General features: G+C 29.0%; 1 protein-coding gene across 4 annotated transcripts in view; it reads left to right on the top strand.

Moving 5' to 3' along the window:
* Window positions 1-21,345, top strand: part of ATRNL1 (attractin like 1) — an 839,413-nt gene that overhangs the window by 367,518 nt on the left and 450,550 nt on the right. For all 4 annotated transcript variants that reach the window (XM_024254146.3, XM_024254147.3, XM_054522910.2 and 1 more), the window contains 2 exons: window positions 3,154-3,232; window positions 5,158-5,315. In XM_024254146.3, coding sequence (XP_024109914.2) covers window positions 3,154-3,232; window positions 5,158-5,315 — 237 coding nt within the window. The remainder of the gene's footprint in view (window positions 1-3,153; window positions 3,233-5,157; window positions 5,316-21,345) is intronic.

Here is a 21,345-nt window from a genome sequence, read left to right on the forward strand (position 1 = left end):
GTTTGCTTGTCTTTTTGTCATTTTCTCCTTCAATTTCCAGCAATCCCAAGTGCTTTCCAATGTCCCAGCTTTGTTTTACTTTCTACTATCTTGTCCAATTGAAGCCAAGAAACCAGAAAAGTGTTCTCTGAAGCTTGATGCATAACTGTCATGAGAGGCATCACTAAGAATGCTTATAATATCATTTTGTGTAACCCTCTTTAAAGATATATTCACCTGAGAATAATCTCTGAAATTGTTATGTATTATTGGCCAAGGCTTCTTATTCTATAAGAAAATAATAATAAAAATTAGATAATTATTTATACATTTCCTACATTTTGAAAAACAGATTTAATTTTAACTCACTATCCATCACTTCTAGCCAGTGCTTTCATGTGAACAATTTCTGAATAGGTTTCTGTATAACGTTATTTTGCCAAACTTATCCATATCTAATGAACAATGTTCTAAATCACTGATTTTATCACTTACTGGAATAACTACAGTGCACTTCTTCAGTACAGCTTTTTAAACCCTAAATGCTTTTTATATTGCTTTAGTTATGGTACCATATAATTCAGCATTGCCTAAACTTGGAATTGATAGAGAATGAACTAAAAGTTCAAAAAGAATTTTATAGGTTTTTTTAATATCAATTGGAAATTTTGTGTGACCTTTTAGCGACAACAGTTATGCTCATATTAATCTCATCCAGCATAAGATACACGTAATTAAGAAGAGGCAATTTCAAGAGAAATAAAGATTTAAGCCTCCTTAAGGGTACACTGTTTTCACCATCCTTTACTTTCATAAAAAAGTGACTTTTTGGATCCGTTTCATTAATAGTAAAAAAAAATCCACTCCTCAGAGCATGTTCTTTTTTTGAGTTCCCAGTCCTCTGGGTGAAGATGAAGATGAAGAAAGAGAAGAAAAAGAATATACCCTGTCACTATACCTAATAATGATAACACTACAGTTATGAGCACTATGGGCTGAAACCAAAGTTTTTTCCAGAAATTATTTCATTTAATGCTCACAAGAGCTTCTTGAGGGAAGTAATTACATCCCCATTTTAGAGATTAGAAAAGTGATTTTTGGAAAGGAAAAGTAATTTCCCCCTAATCAATCAGCCTGTACATTAAAGACCTGAAATTTCAATCTAAGGTTATCTGACTCTTCACTAATTCTTTTCATTGCTTCATGAAAATGATTTACTGTATATGAAACTGTTACTGGATTCAAGCCTGGTTAGTTTATTATGATGACATAAATCAACATTTGCTACCAGATATCTACCTTTGATGTCTGGATTTTCCTTAGGACTACATTGTGTATATTTGGAAGTATATTTGTATACCACAACTGAGCAACATAATCGATTGAATAGTCCCTGTCTGCATGCTGACATAAAAGTATTCTGCATTTATTGTTACAGTCAAAGAGTTACTCAGTTATTTTTCTGGCCTTCCATTGAATTTATGCCAACTCTGTGTTCACTGATATCTTAAAAGAAATAGGAAAATCTCAATATGTTTTGACAGTTTTGTGGCATGTACTGCAGAAGGGTTAACAGCTTGTCAATAGAATTCAGTATTAATTGATAATCAATAGAAAATAAGAAGGAAGTTAACTTCCTTATATTCATGGCCATTTATGAATATCACTATGATGCATAATATAATAGCCTTCTGATTTACTCTATGTATTTAAAATCCAAGGTTTTATTTTTCTTTGACTACTTCAAATTCTCAGATGCTTTCTCCACAATATTACTATGTACTACTCTAAAAATATACATGACAATCACTCAACCTTATTATAACAAATTTTATTTTACATGCTCTTTCAAGATGATCATTCTTGTTGAAATCTTATCTGCTTCCTGGAAACTGTGACAATATCATTTGATGGATATGGAACACTGTTAAGAGTTCTTCATAGAGACTAAGCTGTTCTTCCATGTAGAGAAATCATTAAGAGTAGATGTTATTTGGAGGCATAAGATTGGGGCTTATACGTCTGTTAAATGGGATGGCCATCACACATCATCCAGCAGCCTTTGCTTTTTATGATGTTCCTTATTTCTCCTGCTATTCATCAGGGAAAGGCCATTTTCCTTGTCAGTTTTCCCCTAAGACTGTTATATCAGAAAAGGGGAATTTAGTTGCTTCCATATTTACTTTCTCCTAAGAGCCACTGAGAAAATTGGGAATATATTTTCTATTGGCTTACCTGCTTTATCATATTTAGAAAAATAGTAAAACTAAGGAATTAATATATTCTCTATCTCTCTTACTCCATTTCACTAGCTAGATCTTAGCAGTATGGAATTTTCTACAAGTCTTTGTAGGGAATATTTAAAATAAAGCATAATACACTCAGTATCTGAAGCTAAACTTATCCATTATGACCATCATTCTTTGCCTTTCCACAGGAACAAATAGTTGTAAGTATACCTACTTTCTGCTCCTTACCTCTTGGAGTAAGAAAATCACAAATAACATTTAAAGAAATCTCTTAGGCATATTTCCCTGAAATTAAATGGAAAGAGTCTGTACTCCACTAATGAATGACAAGAAGCAGGTTGACTGGCATAAAATTAAATTCTCAGTGTTCCTCTCTATAACTGTGTAAACAATGTGATCTGCTGTTTTTTTGGAGTAGGTTCATCATTTTTACCTGAAAGTTTTAGGTTATGTAATTTTTCCCACTAGAAAATATGAGTGTAATAATAAAAATATACACCTAAGAAGAAGTCTTTCAAAAAAATAATCTTATATTGTTATAAAATTGCTTGGGAGTGATCCAAACCTGTATCATTTAAACCTAGCAAAAAGAATCAAAATACAAATATCAAATTTAAACTAAGCTTAGTCTACAACTAAGCAAAGACAATCCAAATAAAAATATTAAATTACAGGAGCCTCTGGCTTGCATACAAAAGACCAAATTATAATAGAGAAGATAAATGAGGAACTTCATATCTACCTTTGAATTTATTACACATTTTCTTCATTAAAATGTATAAATGGCATCTACATATATTCAGTTGAATATTTACAAAATGTGTAGAGTTTAAGGAATAAACAGACATAATTAAATCAGTAGACTAAATCATACATATCTAGTGTAATTTTTATTTTTTAACCTTAATATTTTCTTTTCTGGTAGTCGAACAAAAATCTGGATATATCAATTAATGCATCAAACAACTTTAATCTCAACATTACGTGGTCTGTCGGTTCAACAGGTAAAAAAATGTTGATGTCATATCTCTTTTACATGTGTTCCTATCTGGAAGTTGTTCTAACATGATCTACTGTTAATTAAATGAAATTTAAAAATGTTATATGCCATAATTATTTTGCTGTTACTGATAAAAATAATAAGTAGAAACATGAGTAGAGCTTCATTATTTTGTTAACTTTCTCCTTTATTCAATTAAAATTAGATTGGTAACATATTATACACTAAATTAAATTTTTAAGTGGCAGTGTTATAAAAAGTGATTTTAATTAAGATAAATTGCTTCTTTAATGACTAAAGAGACTGAAATTTCAATTATTTGATTCACTATTGAAACTATAAATTTAATTATTAGCCTTAATATTTATATAAAACAATGGAATTCTTCTGTACATGCTGATTACAATAAACATCTATTATTGTCAAGCTTAGAAAATATAACCCCTCTTGTCAGCTTCAGTGCTCAGAGGAGTTAAAAAACTGATACATAATATATGTTTCATAATAAGGTTAATAAATTTAAATTACTGACTTAAAAAGTATATCTGAGAAGCTGTTCAGATTTTTATGTTCAATTATGAAATGTATTCTTACTTTAATTTTATTTTTACTTTTATTCTAAAAATTTTATTGGTATCTATTTTCTATATTAAAGGTATACTGTTGCATAAATATGCTGGAAATTGTTTCTTTTTTATAGAAAATTTATGGATTCTTAGAAATTTATATTTGATTTCTGAAATTTAAGTCATTATGCTATTTTAATATGTAGAATATTATGGATACATAGAATTCAAGAATTAAGAGATCTTTTGCAATTCCAAAATTTATATATTACTTTGAAAAAATGGAAATTCAGGCGAATAGGCATTTTGTTACTATTAGTACCAAACTTAATAGTAAAATGTTGGCGCTATGGGTTTCATTAAGGAAAAATTCATAATAACTTGTCGTGTTAATTTGAAAGTTATTTCTGACCAGTAAAAAAACTGTAAGGGTTTAAAAATGTGTCTACAAAAATGTCTATAATACATTTCTAATCACTTTAGAACAATAATTTTAGTATGCAAGAAATCACGTGTTCTTTCAGATTCCCAGACCAAATCTCAGAAATTTTTATTTATCAGATTTGGAGATGAAGTCATGGAATCTGCATTTTATAAATGCACACAAGGTGATTATGGAATAAGTGGTTAGTTAAAAATTAATTCAATTACTCAGTATACTAATTCTACTTATTTTTACTGTTGATTAAGGTGAAAGTATTGCTAAGATTGTTGGAAATGCTTTGTTCTATTTTATTAACTTCAGTAAATATTTATTCAGCACTCAATATGTGTTTAACCAATTGAGCATTTAGCTCATGTTTTAAATTATGGCCTCCACCCAATTTATTTAAAGCAATGATGGTTCAATTTGTGGTAAGACAAATAAATTGATTTTTTCACATTTTTTAGTTGGATTGAGACACACGAAAATATGGTCTGATTTCTTTTTAAATGCTCTGTGGCATTGTAAACAGAATGAGCTCAGTTTCTAGAGCCACATATACCTGAGTTCCAACTGCTTAGTAGCTATAAACTTGGGGCAAATGCTTTAATCTTTCTGAGGCTCAGGTTGAAATCTGAAAAATGGAGGTGATAATACTTCTGGGATATTATTGGTTTAAAAAAATAATATAAAGTCTCTAAGCCAGTGCCTAGTACATAGCACTTAATCAGTGGTAGCATTTTTAAAAATAATTTTTATACTAAATTTATTTCCATTATATTTATGGCAAACTTATTTTCTTTAATTCAAAATTATAAACAGTATATTTTGATAATTGTATTTTTATAAGAGCAATTATAAAAAATTAACTATAATATGCATTTTTAAATTCATAAATATATTTCCTAATATTAATTATTTAAATTATTTACATTTTAGCTGGAACAATATCTGGGGAAGAGACTCCTATAGTTTCCAAGAATAATATAAAGGAATACAGAGATAGTTTTTCCTATGAAAAATTTAACTTTAGAAGCAATCCTAACATTACATTCTATGTGTACGTCAGCAACTTTTCCTGGCCTATTAAAATACAGGTAAGTGTTGAGAGAGTATTTACTTCTAATGACCACAATATCATTCAGAAAAGAATGGTGCTTTTGTCCAAAGTGATGATATATATACATTTCCTGACTTGACTAATACAAAAACGTGTATTGACCTTTGATAAATAAAGGTCTGCGAATGTCTGTGATGATGAATTTCTCTGTAAAAACCCTCATGGAACCAATAAACGCTATACTTAAATTTTTCGGTGATTATTATGTACTAAGCAATGCAGCCAACTGAAATGTTTTGGTTTTCTGATTAATTCTATACTTTAACTGAGGGTTAAATAAATACTGTTCTCATATAACCCCACTTGAAATTATTTTCCATCTGAGTAGTCTTATTTTTACTTTAGCACATTCTGAAAATAATCTGATCTTTCATTAAAGATTTTGAGTTAGCAGTATTTAAGTTACCTCTTTAAGTAATTACCTCTCATCATTAATTTCCTAATCTATACTACATATGTGTTTTACATTTCATTTTTGTTATAGTTAGAGGTAGGCTGCTGAAGACTTCAGATTTACTTCTAGGAAAGAATTGGAATATTCTTTCTATCTTGTAGTCAAGGTTTGTGTTCTTAATTTATGTTTTCCTGAAAGAAAAGCCTGTCTATTGGGATGCTGGGATTTGTTCATTCCTTTACAAATGATTGATTATATTGAATTTACATTAGTTATTTGAATAGCTTATATATATCAATCCTTGTTCATGGCTTTTATGTTTTAAAATCTTTTAAAGATTTTCAGATCATCCCTTCCCTATATATTAATAAATTATAGCATATGCTCTGTAACTAGAAATGTTTGCAGGTTTCATTTATATTAATTTCTATGTGATTTGTGGAAAGAACGAGTGATTTTTAAAATCATATGTTTACTGGAAAAAATTTTTCTTCTTATTTTTATGGTTGATGTAATGCTTAAATTATGGTAATTATTCAACTGTTCAAGAAATATGAGTATAAATTACTATTCAGTTCACTTTTGAGAATTAATTTGAGAAATTTACTTCTTCATTGTATAGTGATTGATTTAGATGCTGATACTGTCAGAAAAATGCCATAAATATTTGTTTTTAAAATTTTAACATTAAGGATGTATAACTTTACTTCCTAAGATTCATAGAGAAATATTTATCAAATTTCACTTCATTTATTCAATTATGATTGAAAGGGAAAAGGGTTCATCTTTAGAACTTAGTAATTAGTTATTAAAATTAATATGATTATATTTTAAATTGCTTCCTATCCTCATTTCTTGTTTATGTACTTTTGAAAAAACCATTACATAGTTATTTTAGAATGTTCTTGAATACTTAACGGTTAGGAATTAACTTTCTAAATTGGGTTTTTTTGAGAACTTACTCTTCTGGAAGCAAAATCAAAATTTGTGTAACGAGGTTGAAATACTCCACTCTCTCAAAATAATACAGTGTGGAAAATAATTGAGATGGACAAGATATGTAGGCCTAATTTATCCTCTTTATTAAACTTATTATGCCTATGGAATATGTTATATTAAAGCATAGAAGCATTAATATATGTGTTTATTTATAAGACTAGAATAAACTTTAAATTATAATATTCTATAAAACACAGTAAAATTATTTTAATTATGATTGTAAATACTGACAGCCATCATTGTATTCCCTTTCAATAAGTTCATAAGTTTTTTAGATTCCACCTATAAGTGATATCATGCAATATTTGTCTTTTTGTGACTGACTTGTTTATTTAGCAGAATGTCCTTCAGTTTCTTCTATGTTGTCACAAATAGCAAGATTTCCTGCTTTTTAAAGGCTGAATAATATTCCATTGTTATGTGTGTATATGTATGTATATAAATATATACATATTATGAATATGAAACATATAGATATAAATCACAATTTCTTTATGCTTTCATCTATCCATGGAAACAGTTTGCTTCTGTATCTTGGCTATTGGAAATAATGTTGCAAAGAATGTGAGAGTGCAGCTGTATCTCTGAGATACTGATTTCACTTGCTTTGAATATATCCCCAGTGGTGGGATTGCTGGATCATTGGTAGTTTTATTTTTAATTTTTGGGGGAATCTTCATACGGCTTTACATGATGGCTATACCAATTTACATTCCACCAATTGTGTGTAAGAATTTCCCTTGCTCCACACCCATTCTAACACTTTTGTTATCTTTTGTATCTTTGATAATGGCCATCATAACAGCTGTGAGGTGATATCTTATTGTGGTTTTGATTTGCATTTATTTGATGATTAGCAATGCTGAGCACGATTTCATATACCTATTGGTCATTTGTGTGTCTTCTTTGGAGAAATGTATAATCAGGTCCTTTGCCCATCGTTTCCATTGGGTTTTTGTTTTCTTGCTATTGAGTTTCATGAGTTCCTTACATATTTTGGATGTTAACTTCTTATTCAATAGATCATTTGCAAATATTTTTTTTCTATTCTGTAGTTTGCCTTTTCAGTTTGTTGATTGTTTCCTTTGCTGTGCAAGGAAGCTTTTTTTAGTTTGATGCAGTCCCACTTGTTTATTTTTGCTTTTGTTGCCTGAACTTTTGGTATTATATCCAAAAAAATCATTGATAAAGCCAATGTCAAGGAGCTTAGTCCCTTTATTCTATTTAGGATTTTTATAATTACATGTCTTATATTTACATCTTTAATCCATTTTGAGTTGATTTTTGTATATGGTATAAAGTAAGAATCCAATTTCATCTTCTGCATATAGATATCCCAGTGTTACCAATACCATTTGTTGAAGAGACTGTGTTTCCTTTACTGTTTATTCCTGGCACTGAGTCAAAGATCAGTTGACCCTGTCTATGAGTTTATTTCTAGCCTCTCTATTCTGCTCCATTGGTATTAGTGTATTTTTAGGCCAGCAACTTCTTATTTTGATTACTATAGATTCATAATATATTTTGAAATCAGTAAATATGATGCCTCCAGCTTTGTTCTTCTTTTATAAAATTTCTTTGACTATTTGCAGTCTTTTGTGGTTCCTTTTGTATTTTAAATTTTTTTTTCTATTTCTGTGAAAAATGTAATTGGAATTTTGAAAGCAATTGTATTGACTCTGTAGAACACTTTGGGTAGAGTGGCCATTTAAACAATGTTAACTCTTCCAATCAATGAACATAGGGTATTTTTCCATTTATTTTTGATGTTTTCAATTTCTTTAATCAATGCTTTATAATTTGAGTGTACAGGCCTTTCATTTCCTTGGTTAAACTTATTCTTAAGTATTTTATTCTTTTTGATGCTCTGGTAAATATGATTTGTTTACTTAACTTCTGATTTGGAGAGTTCATTGTTAATGTATAGAATTGCAACTGATTTTTGTATGTTGATTTTGTATCCTGCAACTTGACTGAGTTTTTAATTCTTTTTAACAGTTTATTGGTGGAGTGTCTAGGGTTTCTTGTGTATGAGAACATGTCATCTGCAAACAGAGACAGGTTTTCTTCTTCTTTTCCAATTTGGATGCCTTTAACTTTTCCTTGTCTAATTGCTTTGTCTAGGACTACCAGTCCTATGTTGAATAGAAGTAGTGAAACTGGGCATTTTTGTTTCTTTCCTAAAATTAGAGGAAAAACCTTCTGCATCTTGCCATTGTGTAGGATGTTAGCTATTGGCTTGTTGTATATGTTCTTTATTGTGTTGAGGTACATTCTGCTTAAACCTAATTTGTTGGAAGTTTTTGTCATGAAACAGTGTTAAATTTTGTCAAATGCTTTTTCAGCATCTATTGAGATGATCATATAATTTTTGTCCTTCATTCTGTTAATGTGGTATATCACATTTTGATTCATATATGTTGAACCATCCATGCATTCCTGGGATAAATCCTACTTGATCATGTTTTATGATACTTACAATGTGCTGTTGAATCAAATGTGGTTGGCTAGCATTTTGTTGAGGATATTTGCATTTACATTCATCAAGGACATTGGCCTGTAATTTTTCTTTTTTTTCCATATGTTCCCTGTGGTAAGCTATGGTACAATAGTATTCATTTTTATTTATTTGTTGTCCCTCTTACTGTTGCTGTTATATTTATTTTTTAAAGAACAGAATACAGCATTATTAACTATAGTCACCATGTTGTACAATAGAAATTTTCAACTTAATCAATCTATTTAACTAAAATTTTGTGTCCTTTTACCAATGTCTCTGAAATGCCATTGATTTTCTTTTCTTGTAGTCTCCTTGTCTGACTTGGGTGTCAGGGAAATGCTTGCCTTACAGCATAAGTTCGGAAGTGTTCACTCTACTTCATCTTTTTGGAAGAGTTTGAGATGGCTTGGTGTTAATGTTTTAAATGTTTGTTAGAATTCAGCAGTGAAGCCATCTATTCCTGAGCTTTTCTTTGTTGGAAAGCTTTTTGTAGCTGATTCAATCACCTTAGTTATTTTTGGTGTGACCAAGTTTTCTATTTTCACATGATTCAGTCTTGGCAAGATGTATTTTTCTAGGAATTTATTCATTTTTTTCTAAGTTATTTAATTTGTTGGCATACAATTCCCCACAGTCATTTCTTATGACCTTTTGGTATCTATGGTGTCAGTTGTAATGTCTCCTTATACATTTATAATTTGTTTAAGTCATGTCTCTTTTTTCTTGGTTAGTCCCGTGCAAGGTTTGTCAATTTTTAAAATTGTTTTAAAAACCAACTGTTTATCTTTTCTTTTGTTTTCCTATTCTGTATTTCATTTATTTCCGCCACGATCTTTATTATTTCCTTCCATCTGCTAACTTTGGGCTTCACAGTTTAACAATTCTATTGCCATTTATTGTAAGGTAGACCTGGTAGTCATGAAGTTCTTCAGCTTCTGTTTATCAGCTTTTATGTCTCCTTCATTTCTGAAGGGCAACATTGCCAAGTAAGGTATTCTTGGTTGGTAGTACTTTTCTTTTAGCACTTTAAATATATCATCTCACTCCTCACCTGTGAGGTTTCTGCTGAGAAATCTGTTGATATCCTTAGAAGTATTCTCTTATATGTGATGGGTCACTTTTATCTTCTTCTGCAATTTTCTTTTTGAGTTTTTATGATTGGATTATGATGTGTCCTAGTGAAGTCCTTTTTAGATTGAATCTGTTTGGTGATGTTCAGCTTCATGGATCTACACATCTGTATCTCTCATAAGATTTGGGAAGTTTTGAGCCATTATTTTTAAGTTAATAGAGGCCTCGAGTTTAGGAACTGTTGTGGGTGAAATAGGGCAGGGATGGAAGGGAGATATAGAGGTTTTTAAAGAGTATCTTGGTGGTGTTAGGACTCTTCACTGTCTTGAGTCTGGTGGTGGATGAATACATTTTTAAAGCATCCACTAAGTAAAATCAAGTGTTATATAAACACAAAGTAATTATGGGCAGTTTTCAGCAAATTTTGATAAACAATGAAATTTAAATTTGGGGATACAAACAAGAATTTCTAAAATAGCCCTTTTTGAATAATTACAAAGTAAACAGTTCTTCAATACCCTGCTATCAAAGTATAGACTGACTAACCAAAGGCATTGACATCACCCAAGAGCATGTCAGAAATGTAGAATTTTAGCCCTGTCGCCACTGAATGAGATCCTGCTTTTTACCCAAATCCCCCCAGGTGATAATGTGCACAGATGCTTGCAAGCCATTGTCTAATAGAAAAACACCACCACCAAAATCACTCCATTTCCTTAATTTGGGAATTGTCTATAGTATTTTCAGTTATGTCTGTGAAGATATGAAATAGTTTGGAATTTGAGGATTGGCTTAAATTATGGTTCACAGCATAACTCAATGAGATTTTTAGGGTCTTTTTCCACTTGCATCTAGATTAGTAGAGATATGATGTTTTTAATGTTTTTTTCATTTTAATGAGTTTTGGAGATGATTGAAATTAGTTAATGTCATAGTGAATAATCCTTGTCTTATTAAACTACTATTTTAATTATGCATGAAATGCTGCTATTATTTATGTGCATTATGTAATGTATTTTGATAATTAGGCAGCTAATATGTAGCAAAACACCTTTATACCTATCAGTTTGTCAGTTATGATGTCAGTAATGATGTTCTAATTGTTATCAATGGAAGTAATCCAATGTCAATGGATTACTTCTTAATCGTTATAGTGTTTAATTCTCTGTGGCATATCTCACTTATTTCTCCATTTGGAATAACTGTTTCTTCAATTTCTGTTGCATTTATCTTTCCCATATTTGTGGTTTCAATCAAGTTATTCATTCCTCTGAGCTTCAATTACCCAATCTATAAAATGAAGATTACTAGTAGTACTTAATTATAGGGTTATCATGATGATTATGTGAGATAGTTATGTGAAACAAAACCTTACCTATTACATTGTAATAATTGTTCTAAATTGTAAATAGATGATCATCATTTCCTTTTTCTTCATCATCACCATCAACGTCATTGGTATTTAAGAGAGTTTTTTTAATCTTCTTATCATTTACCTCACCTGTTTAAAACCTTTGGTGATTTCCCATAATATTTAAGATAAATTTATTCCTTTATCTTTTACTTATCTATATTAGGTTGATTACTTCTCCTACAAGTCATATAAAAATTATAACTGCTCATCATTACAAAGACAAAATATTTAGTTTAATTCACTCTTGTTTTACATCTTTCTATGGTGAGAGTTTAAATCATTGATTTTAGAACTTTTCTTTTTTCTGATATATACTCTACAGCTGTAAATTAACCGGTATGCACTGCTTTGACCACATTTTACACATTTTGGTATGTTGTATTTTCATTTTTATTTAGTCCAAAATATTTCCTGATTTTTCCTGTGATGTTTTCTTTGATGCATAAGTTATTCCAAAATGTTATTTAATTCTCATATACTTAGGGATATTTCAGGTGTCTCCTTTTTATTAATTTCCAATTTAGTTTTCTCTATGGTCAGAGAAAAACTATAGTATTAATACTTTTTAACTTTAATAAGGCTTGTTTTTGGCATATTTTTTATTTTGCAGAAAATTCACGTGCTTAAAAAGCAAAGTTCCTTCTGCTCTTGTTATTCTTTTAATGTCAGTTGGATATTTATTTGATTCTTATTCAATGTCTGAGATTATTGCTGATTTTCTTTCTACCTTTTCTATCAATTACTGAGAATATTTTGGAAATTTCCAACTATTTTTGGTGATGTGTTTCTTTTTTTAATATTGTCAGATTTTCTTCTTGTTTTTTGAAATTGTAGTTTTTGTACATATACATTTACATAAAAGGTCCCTTTACTGACCCTTTTATTTTCATGAAATGTTCTTTTTTGTCTTTATTAAATCTGCATACCAAACTACTTTCAGCTCTCCAAATATCTATCCTCTGTCATTTATTTTGTTTTGCTGGTTATTTTTACATTCTGTATTTTTATCTTTCAAATGACCTTTCTGGCCTTAACCTTGTTTTTCTCTTGCTTAGCTTTTGTCTAATTGTGAATATAACCACCTCTTATACCTAACTACTAGAAATTACTCTTTTCTTACAACTGGCATATTCTTCAGCTTATCACAGTTTATTTATATTTATTGCTTCACTTATTTATCTCTTATTAGCCCTCAAACTCCTTTACAGAAGAAACTGTATATTTTTTGTATTTTTAGTACTTAGCTGAGGTAGCTAAAGGAATAGTTTTTAAATTGAGAGATGAGTAATATATTTCTCTGGAGAAAGGAATGTACAGATAAAATATGCTTTCTTATACTCTTAAAAAAGTTTTAACATGCAATGTAGATAGTTTATTAGTACAATAAAAGATTTCTCCCTTATATTTACAAAAATCACATGGGTTTCTTATTTAATAATAACCCAAATTCTTTCTTCTCCCAAAATGAAATTTTATAGTAAGTTGTTTTGTTAGTTAAGATTTTTTGTAAGAAACAGAAATTGTGCATGACTAACAAACAGAAGGAAATATATTGTTAGCATAAGGTGTTGCTAACAATATGAAAGGGAAGAATAAATCGTCAGGTTTTCAATAAGCAGAAAGCTTTCATTCCAGCAGTTTTCAGTCATGTGCATTAGTTGACATTCTTAACTGGGCATGCCTGCTATATTGAATGAAATCTCATGATTTCTCCAACCCATCCTATAAATATTCACTCAGGATCTAAAATCTTAAGTGAATGAGTCCAAGTGGCAAATTTAGGACACCTGTCTAACTTCCTCCTGACCCATAATGGTGCAAGAAAAAAAAATTGTCCTGGGAAGTAGTTTTTGGCTTCTTTGCTCGAAGATGTGGGACTTGGATTCACAACCCCAATAAGGAAAAAATATCTGAAGAAATAATTCTTTGTTTGGTCAGGAGCTATTTGGTGATCAAAAGTTAACAAATACTCATTATCATGGATAACCTTGATAGAAGCATATTAATATCTAATAAGAATATCCTTCTGAAATCAGTATTTCCTTATTCTAGGAAAATAATATGACTATAAAATAATGTAATTGTTATTAAAGTAAGAAGGCTTCAGTTATTGTGATTTTTAAAAATATGCAATTAATCTGCTGCAAAGTGAATTATATGTAACATTTTCATCAATGCCAATTCTAATGTAGATATTCTTATCTTGCTTCCAGGTTACCATAGTTTGCTTTCTCATTGTCAGTAAGCAGTAGGTATTAAGAACACGGGTTCTAAGTCAAACTACTACCTCAATTTGAAATTCTTAAATTACAAGTGATAGGATTGAGAGGAAGGTTTTTTGTTTGTTTTTTAAGTCACAGTCTTTCTATTTCTTCCTCTGTCAAATGGGAGATGATAATATTGCCTACCTTTATTAGTTTCTCTTGCTGTGTAGCAAATTATCACAAGCTTATCAGGTTAAAACAAGGACATTTATTATTTTATAGTGTCCATTGGTCGGGAATCTGGGCATGAGTTAACTGCCGTTTGTTAAACCCTGTCCTCAGGGCTTCACCAGGCTGAATTTGTGGTCTGTTGAGCTGCCGTCTCATCTGAGGCAGAAGGACTTCTTCCAAGGTCACTAGTTGTTGGCAGAGTTCAGTGCATTGAAGTTGTAGGTCTTAGGTTTTTCTAGTTACTGTTAGTCAGGGGCTCTTCTTAGCCTCTAGAAGATGGCCACTGTTCCCTGCCACATGGCCCTCTCTACAACATGATACTGTGCTTCTTTTAGGCCAGTTATACAATCTCTTTTCCTTTAAATCTCTTTCTTCAGTCTGTTATAACGGAGACTGATAAAATTCAATAATCATAGGAGTGACTGTTCTACCACCTTTGGCATATAATGTAACATAATCAAGGGAGTGAATTTTCCATTGTATTCACAGATTCCACTTATACTTAAGGGAAAGGCTTTAACATATATTGTACTAAAATATTAGAATGTGTATATGTTTATCTTTTGAATTAGGGTAAAAAAATGGAAAGTTATTTAAAGTATATGAAAATAGAGTAAAGATATTGACTGAAATAAAAGTATTACAGTTTTATCAAAATAGTTCTTTTTATATAAAATATATTTTATTACAATTTATATTATCAAATATGTTTTCACTCCTACTACCTACTTCCTGTCCTTTCTTCTGTAAACTGATTAGATTTTAATTTTATTTTTATTAATTTATTCTGTAAAACATTTTTGTGTGAATTACATGCCAATCAAGCAATTATTATGGTATAAAGGCTTCATGGGGGTAAAGACAGTGATGATAACTGTTTATTTAAAAGACAAGTTTTATCTTTTCAGTTTACTAGCATCATTGTTGGCAAAATTCACTGGTTCTGTTTTTCTTTATAAAGATGTTTGAGGAATAAATATCTTTGTTAAGGATTTTTGATTTTTTTTGTTAATACTGTACCAAGTTTTTGATAACTAATTAGAAGTTTTTTCTTTTACTGTTCCTAAATTATATGTGTTGTAAAAGTTTCTTGTAGTACCATAGTCTTATATCTATGAATGGAATTCTAGAAATCAAGAAATGTTTTAAAATGTCAAATGCATAATATACTAACTAGAGTAGGAAATTTTAAGTTGGTGGCTATTTGTACAGAATTAATCAGACATTAATTTAGCCATTGAGATCCTCTACCATTTAAACATATTATTTGATTAATTTATGTACTTTGGAAAGCTGTTTTAATCTAATGTAAATCAAACAAAAGTTTTCTTCATTGTCTTCAAACTTTAATAGAGTGTTTTATGTTTTAGGTTGCCAATCTCTTTAGCATTTAAATATGCTTAAGATCCTTTAGAAATTCTAGTTGTGACTGTGAGAATATAGCAGTGTTATGTGATAAATGTTCCAATAATATAGTAATTAAACAGGGAAAAAATCTTTTTGTTTTGAAATGCTGGGAATCATGCCATTGAGTTCATTTGCATGTTTGTAATATGAGATTTTATTTTGGTAGCACTTGTTCTTCATGATTTATAATGTCATGCAATTAAATCTTGATAATAAAAAATAGAAAAAAAGTACTACTATAGCAGTAGTGCTAATAACTTCAAAAAAAGTGTATTGAACTTAAGTACTTTGTATTCTACAGTGGTGCTGTTCATCAACATTTATATATCACAGTTTAAATTAAATTAGATTGACTCTAAATTACCTGTTTCTGAGCAAACTGGCTTTGACAATTCACTATTATATTAATCTGCAAAGTGATGTCATAATTTAGATTAGATTTTTTAATGAGAATGATGCTAGGAATTATTCTTCAATTTTCAATTCTAATTTCCATTCTATACTGATTAATTTCCTTACTAATATTGGTTAAGTTATACAGAACAAAATAGAAAAAGAAGTGAATCCTAGTGCTAATGTCTATAAAATTTTATCACAAATAAATTAGCATTTTCAACATAGATGAGTCATTCGAACACACACACACACACACGAAACAGAAAACTACTGGTTAAGTAGGTATTAAAGAGGATGTTTTAACTTATACATATGATTTGAAAAGTAAGTCTATCATAAAAATGTGCTGATGGAGTTGCCCTTGTATATATATATTTTTCAAATTGACACAGAACACTTTTCGTTATTTGTGGTTCTTGTCTTTTAAATTGTTATATGCTTGAAGAAGTTATCATATATATTTTCAAATATACTTTTTTCTTTTTTAAAAAAGTTTCAATTCTTTTTCTTATTTAATCAACCAAGGTAACATAAATTCAAAAGGTAGTATTAGAAATTGTTAATTTTATCAGTTAAAGATGTATTAACTATACTAATTAGAAACATAAATGTGAATGATATAACAAATATGTAAGAAACACATATAGAGGAGAATGGAAGATTTTCTAATAGCTATAAAATAATACTGGCTATGATAGGTACAAATGTTCTGAAAATTCTCACAAGGAAGATATATTACATTTACACTACATTGACAGAATTGAGTAGTGAAACCAGAGACCATATTGCCCACAAAGCTGAAAGTATTTACTGTCTGGTTCTTTACAGAAAAAGTTCGTTGACTTTTTATGCAAAATGCTCTTATCTAATCCCTTATCCAGAGCTATTCTTTACAAGGAATAAAACTGTTTGAATTAGGTGAGATGGTATAAGTGTAAAATCTGCTTTTCTAAGAAAATTTCTTATGACAAACATTTTCAACTTTTCCAGCGGTAAAATAAATTTGAGTAAAGAAGATTTTTCATTTCTTTATGTTAGTAATTTTTAAAAAGTCATTAATTATATTTTGAAATCTAATGAAACTCTTCTAAAAATTTTAATGCAGTTTTGTTAAATATTCATAATAATCCCATAGATATTTTTAGATGGTTGCCCTCGTAATATAATATTATTTTATAAACTACCCTGGTTTTTATATAACATATTGTAGACAATTTTAGTTTTAATATAATATTAATTAATGTTTTTAATACTATGAGAATTTTTTCAGATCATATACTTCCATAGTCTGTTACTGGATATTTGGAGTTATTTTTGTTTTAAAAAACAACAAGGTGATGAATATCTTTGTGTGCATTCATCTTCTATTTTAGAAAATTATTTCTTTTGCACATATGTCCCCAAATTAAATTATTGGGTTAAAGTATATAAACAAATATATGATTGGATATTATGCACTAGGCATTATTCAAGGTATTGTATATGATGTAGTGCTGTTATTCCTAACTTATAAAATATTTTTATTATCTACATTTTTATAAATGAACAAAATAACTTGTTCAATTTCATACAGTAGGCAATCGAATTGAGATATGAGACTGGTCAATTTGACACCAGATCCCATTCTACCACTATTTTACTATCATTTTATTAGTATTAATATTAAGGCTGAACATTTTTCTATTTATAAAATATTTACTGAGAAGAATTTATAAACAAACATATTTATAATCTTATATTTATATCTCAGGACAGCTTCCTGAGGATATTTTGTTTTAGCTCTAGACACTCTTCCATTTTAAACCCAAACTGGAAGTGTGTAAAAGTTAGTCATTTGAAAAAAATATAACTATACTTGATTTGTTTGCAATTACAATTAAGTATTACCTCTTGGGGTTTGTTAAGAACTTCTACTTCAGAAATTTTTTAAAAAATGACTTAATTTTTGGCAAAAGTATTAAAGTGTGAGTACTATATTTTGGGTTTGATCTGTGAACTACTGATACCTTTAAGAATTCATCAATATCCATAATCTCAGAAGGCAGTTATGTTTACAATAATGGATCAAATGAAATATTAATATATAATGACTTAGCATAGCAAATATTTCAGAATCTTTCAATAGGTAATAAAGGTATATGTGACTTAAGATTGTACTTCTACTCAGACTCATGTTTCATATTGTTATATAATGTTACTAGAATCACTAAATAAATATTGAATTAATGCAGAACAGAGGATTACAGCAATTCTTTAAATATTGCCTTACAAATTAATATTCAGCACGCAGTGGGTTCTATGTATAAAGCCGTAGGTTGAAATTTAGAATTTTTACTAATGTCTTTATTTTTGTAATTGCTCTACAAGAGTTGCTTATTCAAATGGCAAAGTAAATGATTATGTAAGATAATGTAAATTGTGGTAGTTTTGAAATTTCCGTGTTCTTTTAACTTTTATGTAATTTGACGAGAATAAAAATGCTTCTTTTATTAATATATTTATAATACTAAATCATATATTTCTCCTTATTTTGTACTTTGATGATTGGATAAACAAATATAATAATTTTTAATTAATTATGTAGTAATGAATTTCTTCATTAATAAGCATTTACTGAATTATTCACTTTGAGTAGTCTAATAAATTACAGTAAAAACACATATAAAAATAGAATTAATAAAGTTTGAATCTGTCCCAAGAATTAGAGCTTTATTTAAGAATCATTTTTTGTTGCTTCATATAGGAAGCTCAGAGAATTGTAAAGTAGAATCCAAAATTTATACAAAAGCAGACTTTATTCTGTACTGAATGTTGTTAGTAACTAAAATTTAGGCATAAAAGAAGTTAGAGGTGAAGGTCTTAGATATTCTTTGTTTTAGCGTATACCTAGATATTGAATAATTCGTTTACATATTCTTTGCTTAGGTTCCCAGTTCTGTACTAACCGTAAGGTAAGAAAGAGTAAGGGATAATCTGTTTGCTAATAGAAGAGTATATATTTTATTTGTTAAGTAAATAAAATGGTATATTTTAACATTTCTGGACAGTTTTTGCTTTTCCTAAAACATTTTGGTCCTATCAAATTATAAATGAACATTATTATTTGTAATTATTAATTTACCAACCCCTGTGCTAATGGAAAAAGAAACTTATTGCATGTTGATCTCCTATAGAAAGACATCTGCATCTTACAAGTCAGATATGAAATTAGTTCCATCATTTATTTCATACGCCTTCATAAATCAACAATAGTTTATATAATGAAAGTTAAGTCACCAGAAACTTGTATTGCATAAAGAACTGTTCTCTAACTTTCATGCTGGGAAAAAAATTGTTTAGAAAGGGCATCTTGATTGAAGTTTTAAGAAAATTTAGGAAATTTTAATGATGTTGTCTCATAATTACTAGAGATATAACGAATATAGATTTTCATTGCTTATGTTTTATTTAATTCTTTCATTCCTTCAACTTTTAGCATACATTTTATTGGTCATTTGTGCATATACAATTTTGGCTTATTGCCAAATATATTTAATGTAATTTGATGTAACAACAAAATATACCACATGACTGTATGTACAGACCTAATTTACAAATTGTTAACTTAGTTATTTCTTTAGATTTATCAATTTTATTATACTTAATTTTCATAAAATCTAGATGTTAGAAGAAATTGTGTAATTATATGTATATGTTGTTTTAATTATTTACACATTGTACTGTAAAGTTTAATACAAATATGATTAACTAAATGTGAGTGTTATGATTCCGTTTTACTTATGATTTTTAAAGCATTTTATATGCTAGGTCAATGTTTTTGATAGAGTCCACATGAAATAAACATATTGAAATATTCATTATTTTTGCACACTCTAAGAAGGAATCAGTCTCATATTTGCCCATGTTTTTAGAGTTTGACATGCTTTTAGGCTAATTGTTTGTGAGACTGTAAAGAAGCGGAGAGAGGGCCACCACTCAAGTGAAATATTCAAGTAGCATTTGTAAGAATTTGTAAGAATACAGTTGAATAAACCTACACTAGATCTCTCAGAAGTAGAGTGCCTTATACTCCTTTCTTGGGATAATGGTAATAATTTTGAAATGCAATTGAAGAGACTCTGTTTCTGATTATCTTTTTTTTTTCACTAAATGTCAAATCTTAGATCTTTTTCATATCTTTTAAAATTCTGAATCTATATCTCATTGATTTTAGGTTATGAAGTATTCTGCAAATTACCAAATGCTGTTCTTAAATATTATGTTTTTTTATTTTGTTTTGTCATATTTTGAATAATCTTCCAATTCACTGTCTTCTTACAGATTATGCTATTTTATATTTTAATTTTGAGATTTTATCTCAGGTCTTGTTTGTGTTCACTCTTTTACAGTTAAAAAAACAAGAATCAGTGTATTAATATATATCAAATATAGTGGCAGAATATTTAATTTATCTTAAATAAATAGGATAAGGTATCAAGTTACAGTCTTCATACTTTTATTATATGCAGTATACTTTTTAGGACAGTGTGTATTTAAATAAGTCATACAATTTTTAAGGGTCATTTTATTTTCCCAATGAGTGCTTCTTTAACACCACTTTCATTGATATTTGCCTTCTTCGAATTCCCATAGCATCTTAGCTTATATTTATTCTTATAGTATCTGAACATAAACTCTACATTTAATATTTGAATATACAATACGTGAATTGCCTGTAGTTGTCTTCTGAGGAAGACTACAAATTTCTCTCAGAGTTAACCATATTTTATAGTTCAAAAATCTTTCCGTTTTTAGACTATTCAAATAATATGTTTGTTTTAGTGCTTTAAATTTGCTCTATCTATGCTAATTATCTGGGGGAGACTAAGAAGAAATGTAAGATATTTATTGACCTAAAGAATTTAAATTAGGTAAAAATCAGGAGCATGCAATAGGGAGAAAATTAATCATGAAATTGAGAGAAGGAGTTGGCAAGAATCACTATGTGAGCAAAAATGAGTGTAAGCTGTTAATGATCCATCACTTGATCATGGTCTGTTTTTTTGTATGGTGTTGCTAGTATTTAGTAGGTGTGCATTGATATTAATAAGTGATATTGATAACTTTTTTTCCTGTACTGTCTATGTCAGATGTGGCATTTGTGTTATAATTTCTTCATAAAAAGAATTAAAAAGTGTTCCTTCATTTTTATTGTTTTATAAAAATATATATAACATTTAAACTACCTGGTCTTTGAAACCGTAGTAGAATTTCCCTATGAAACCTCTGGTACTGGTATTTTTTGTAGAGTAATTTCTTTATAACTTCCTCTATTTCATCTACAGAATGTTTTCCATTTAAGCTACTTTTTTCTAAATTTATTTATTTCTAATTAACAGATAAAATTGTATT

Source organism: Pongo abelii, chromosome 8 (assembly GCF_028885655.2).
Source record: "Pongo abelii isolate AG06213 chromosome 8, NHGRI_mPonAbe1-v2.0_pri, whole genome shotgun sequence".
Taxonomy (NCBI): domain Eukaryota; kingdom Metazoa; phylum Chordata; class Mammalia; order Primates; family Hominidae; genus Pongo; species Pongo abelii.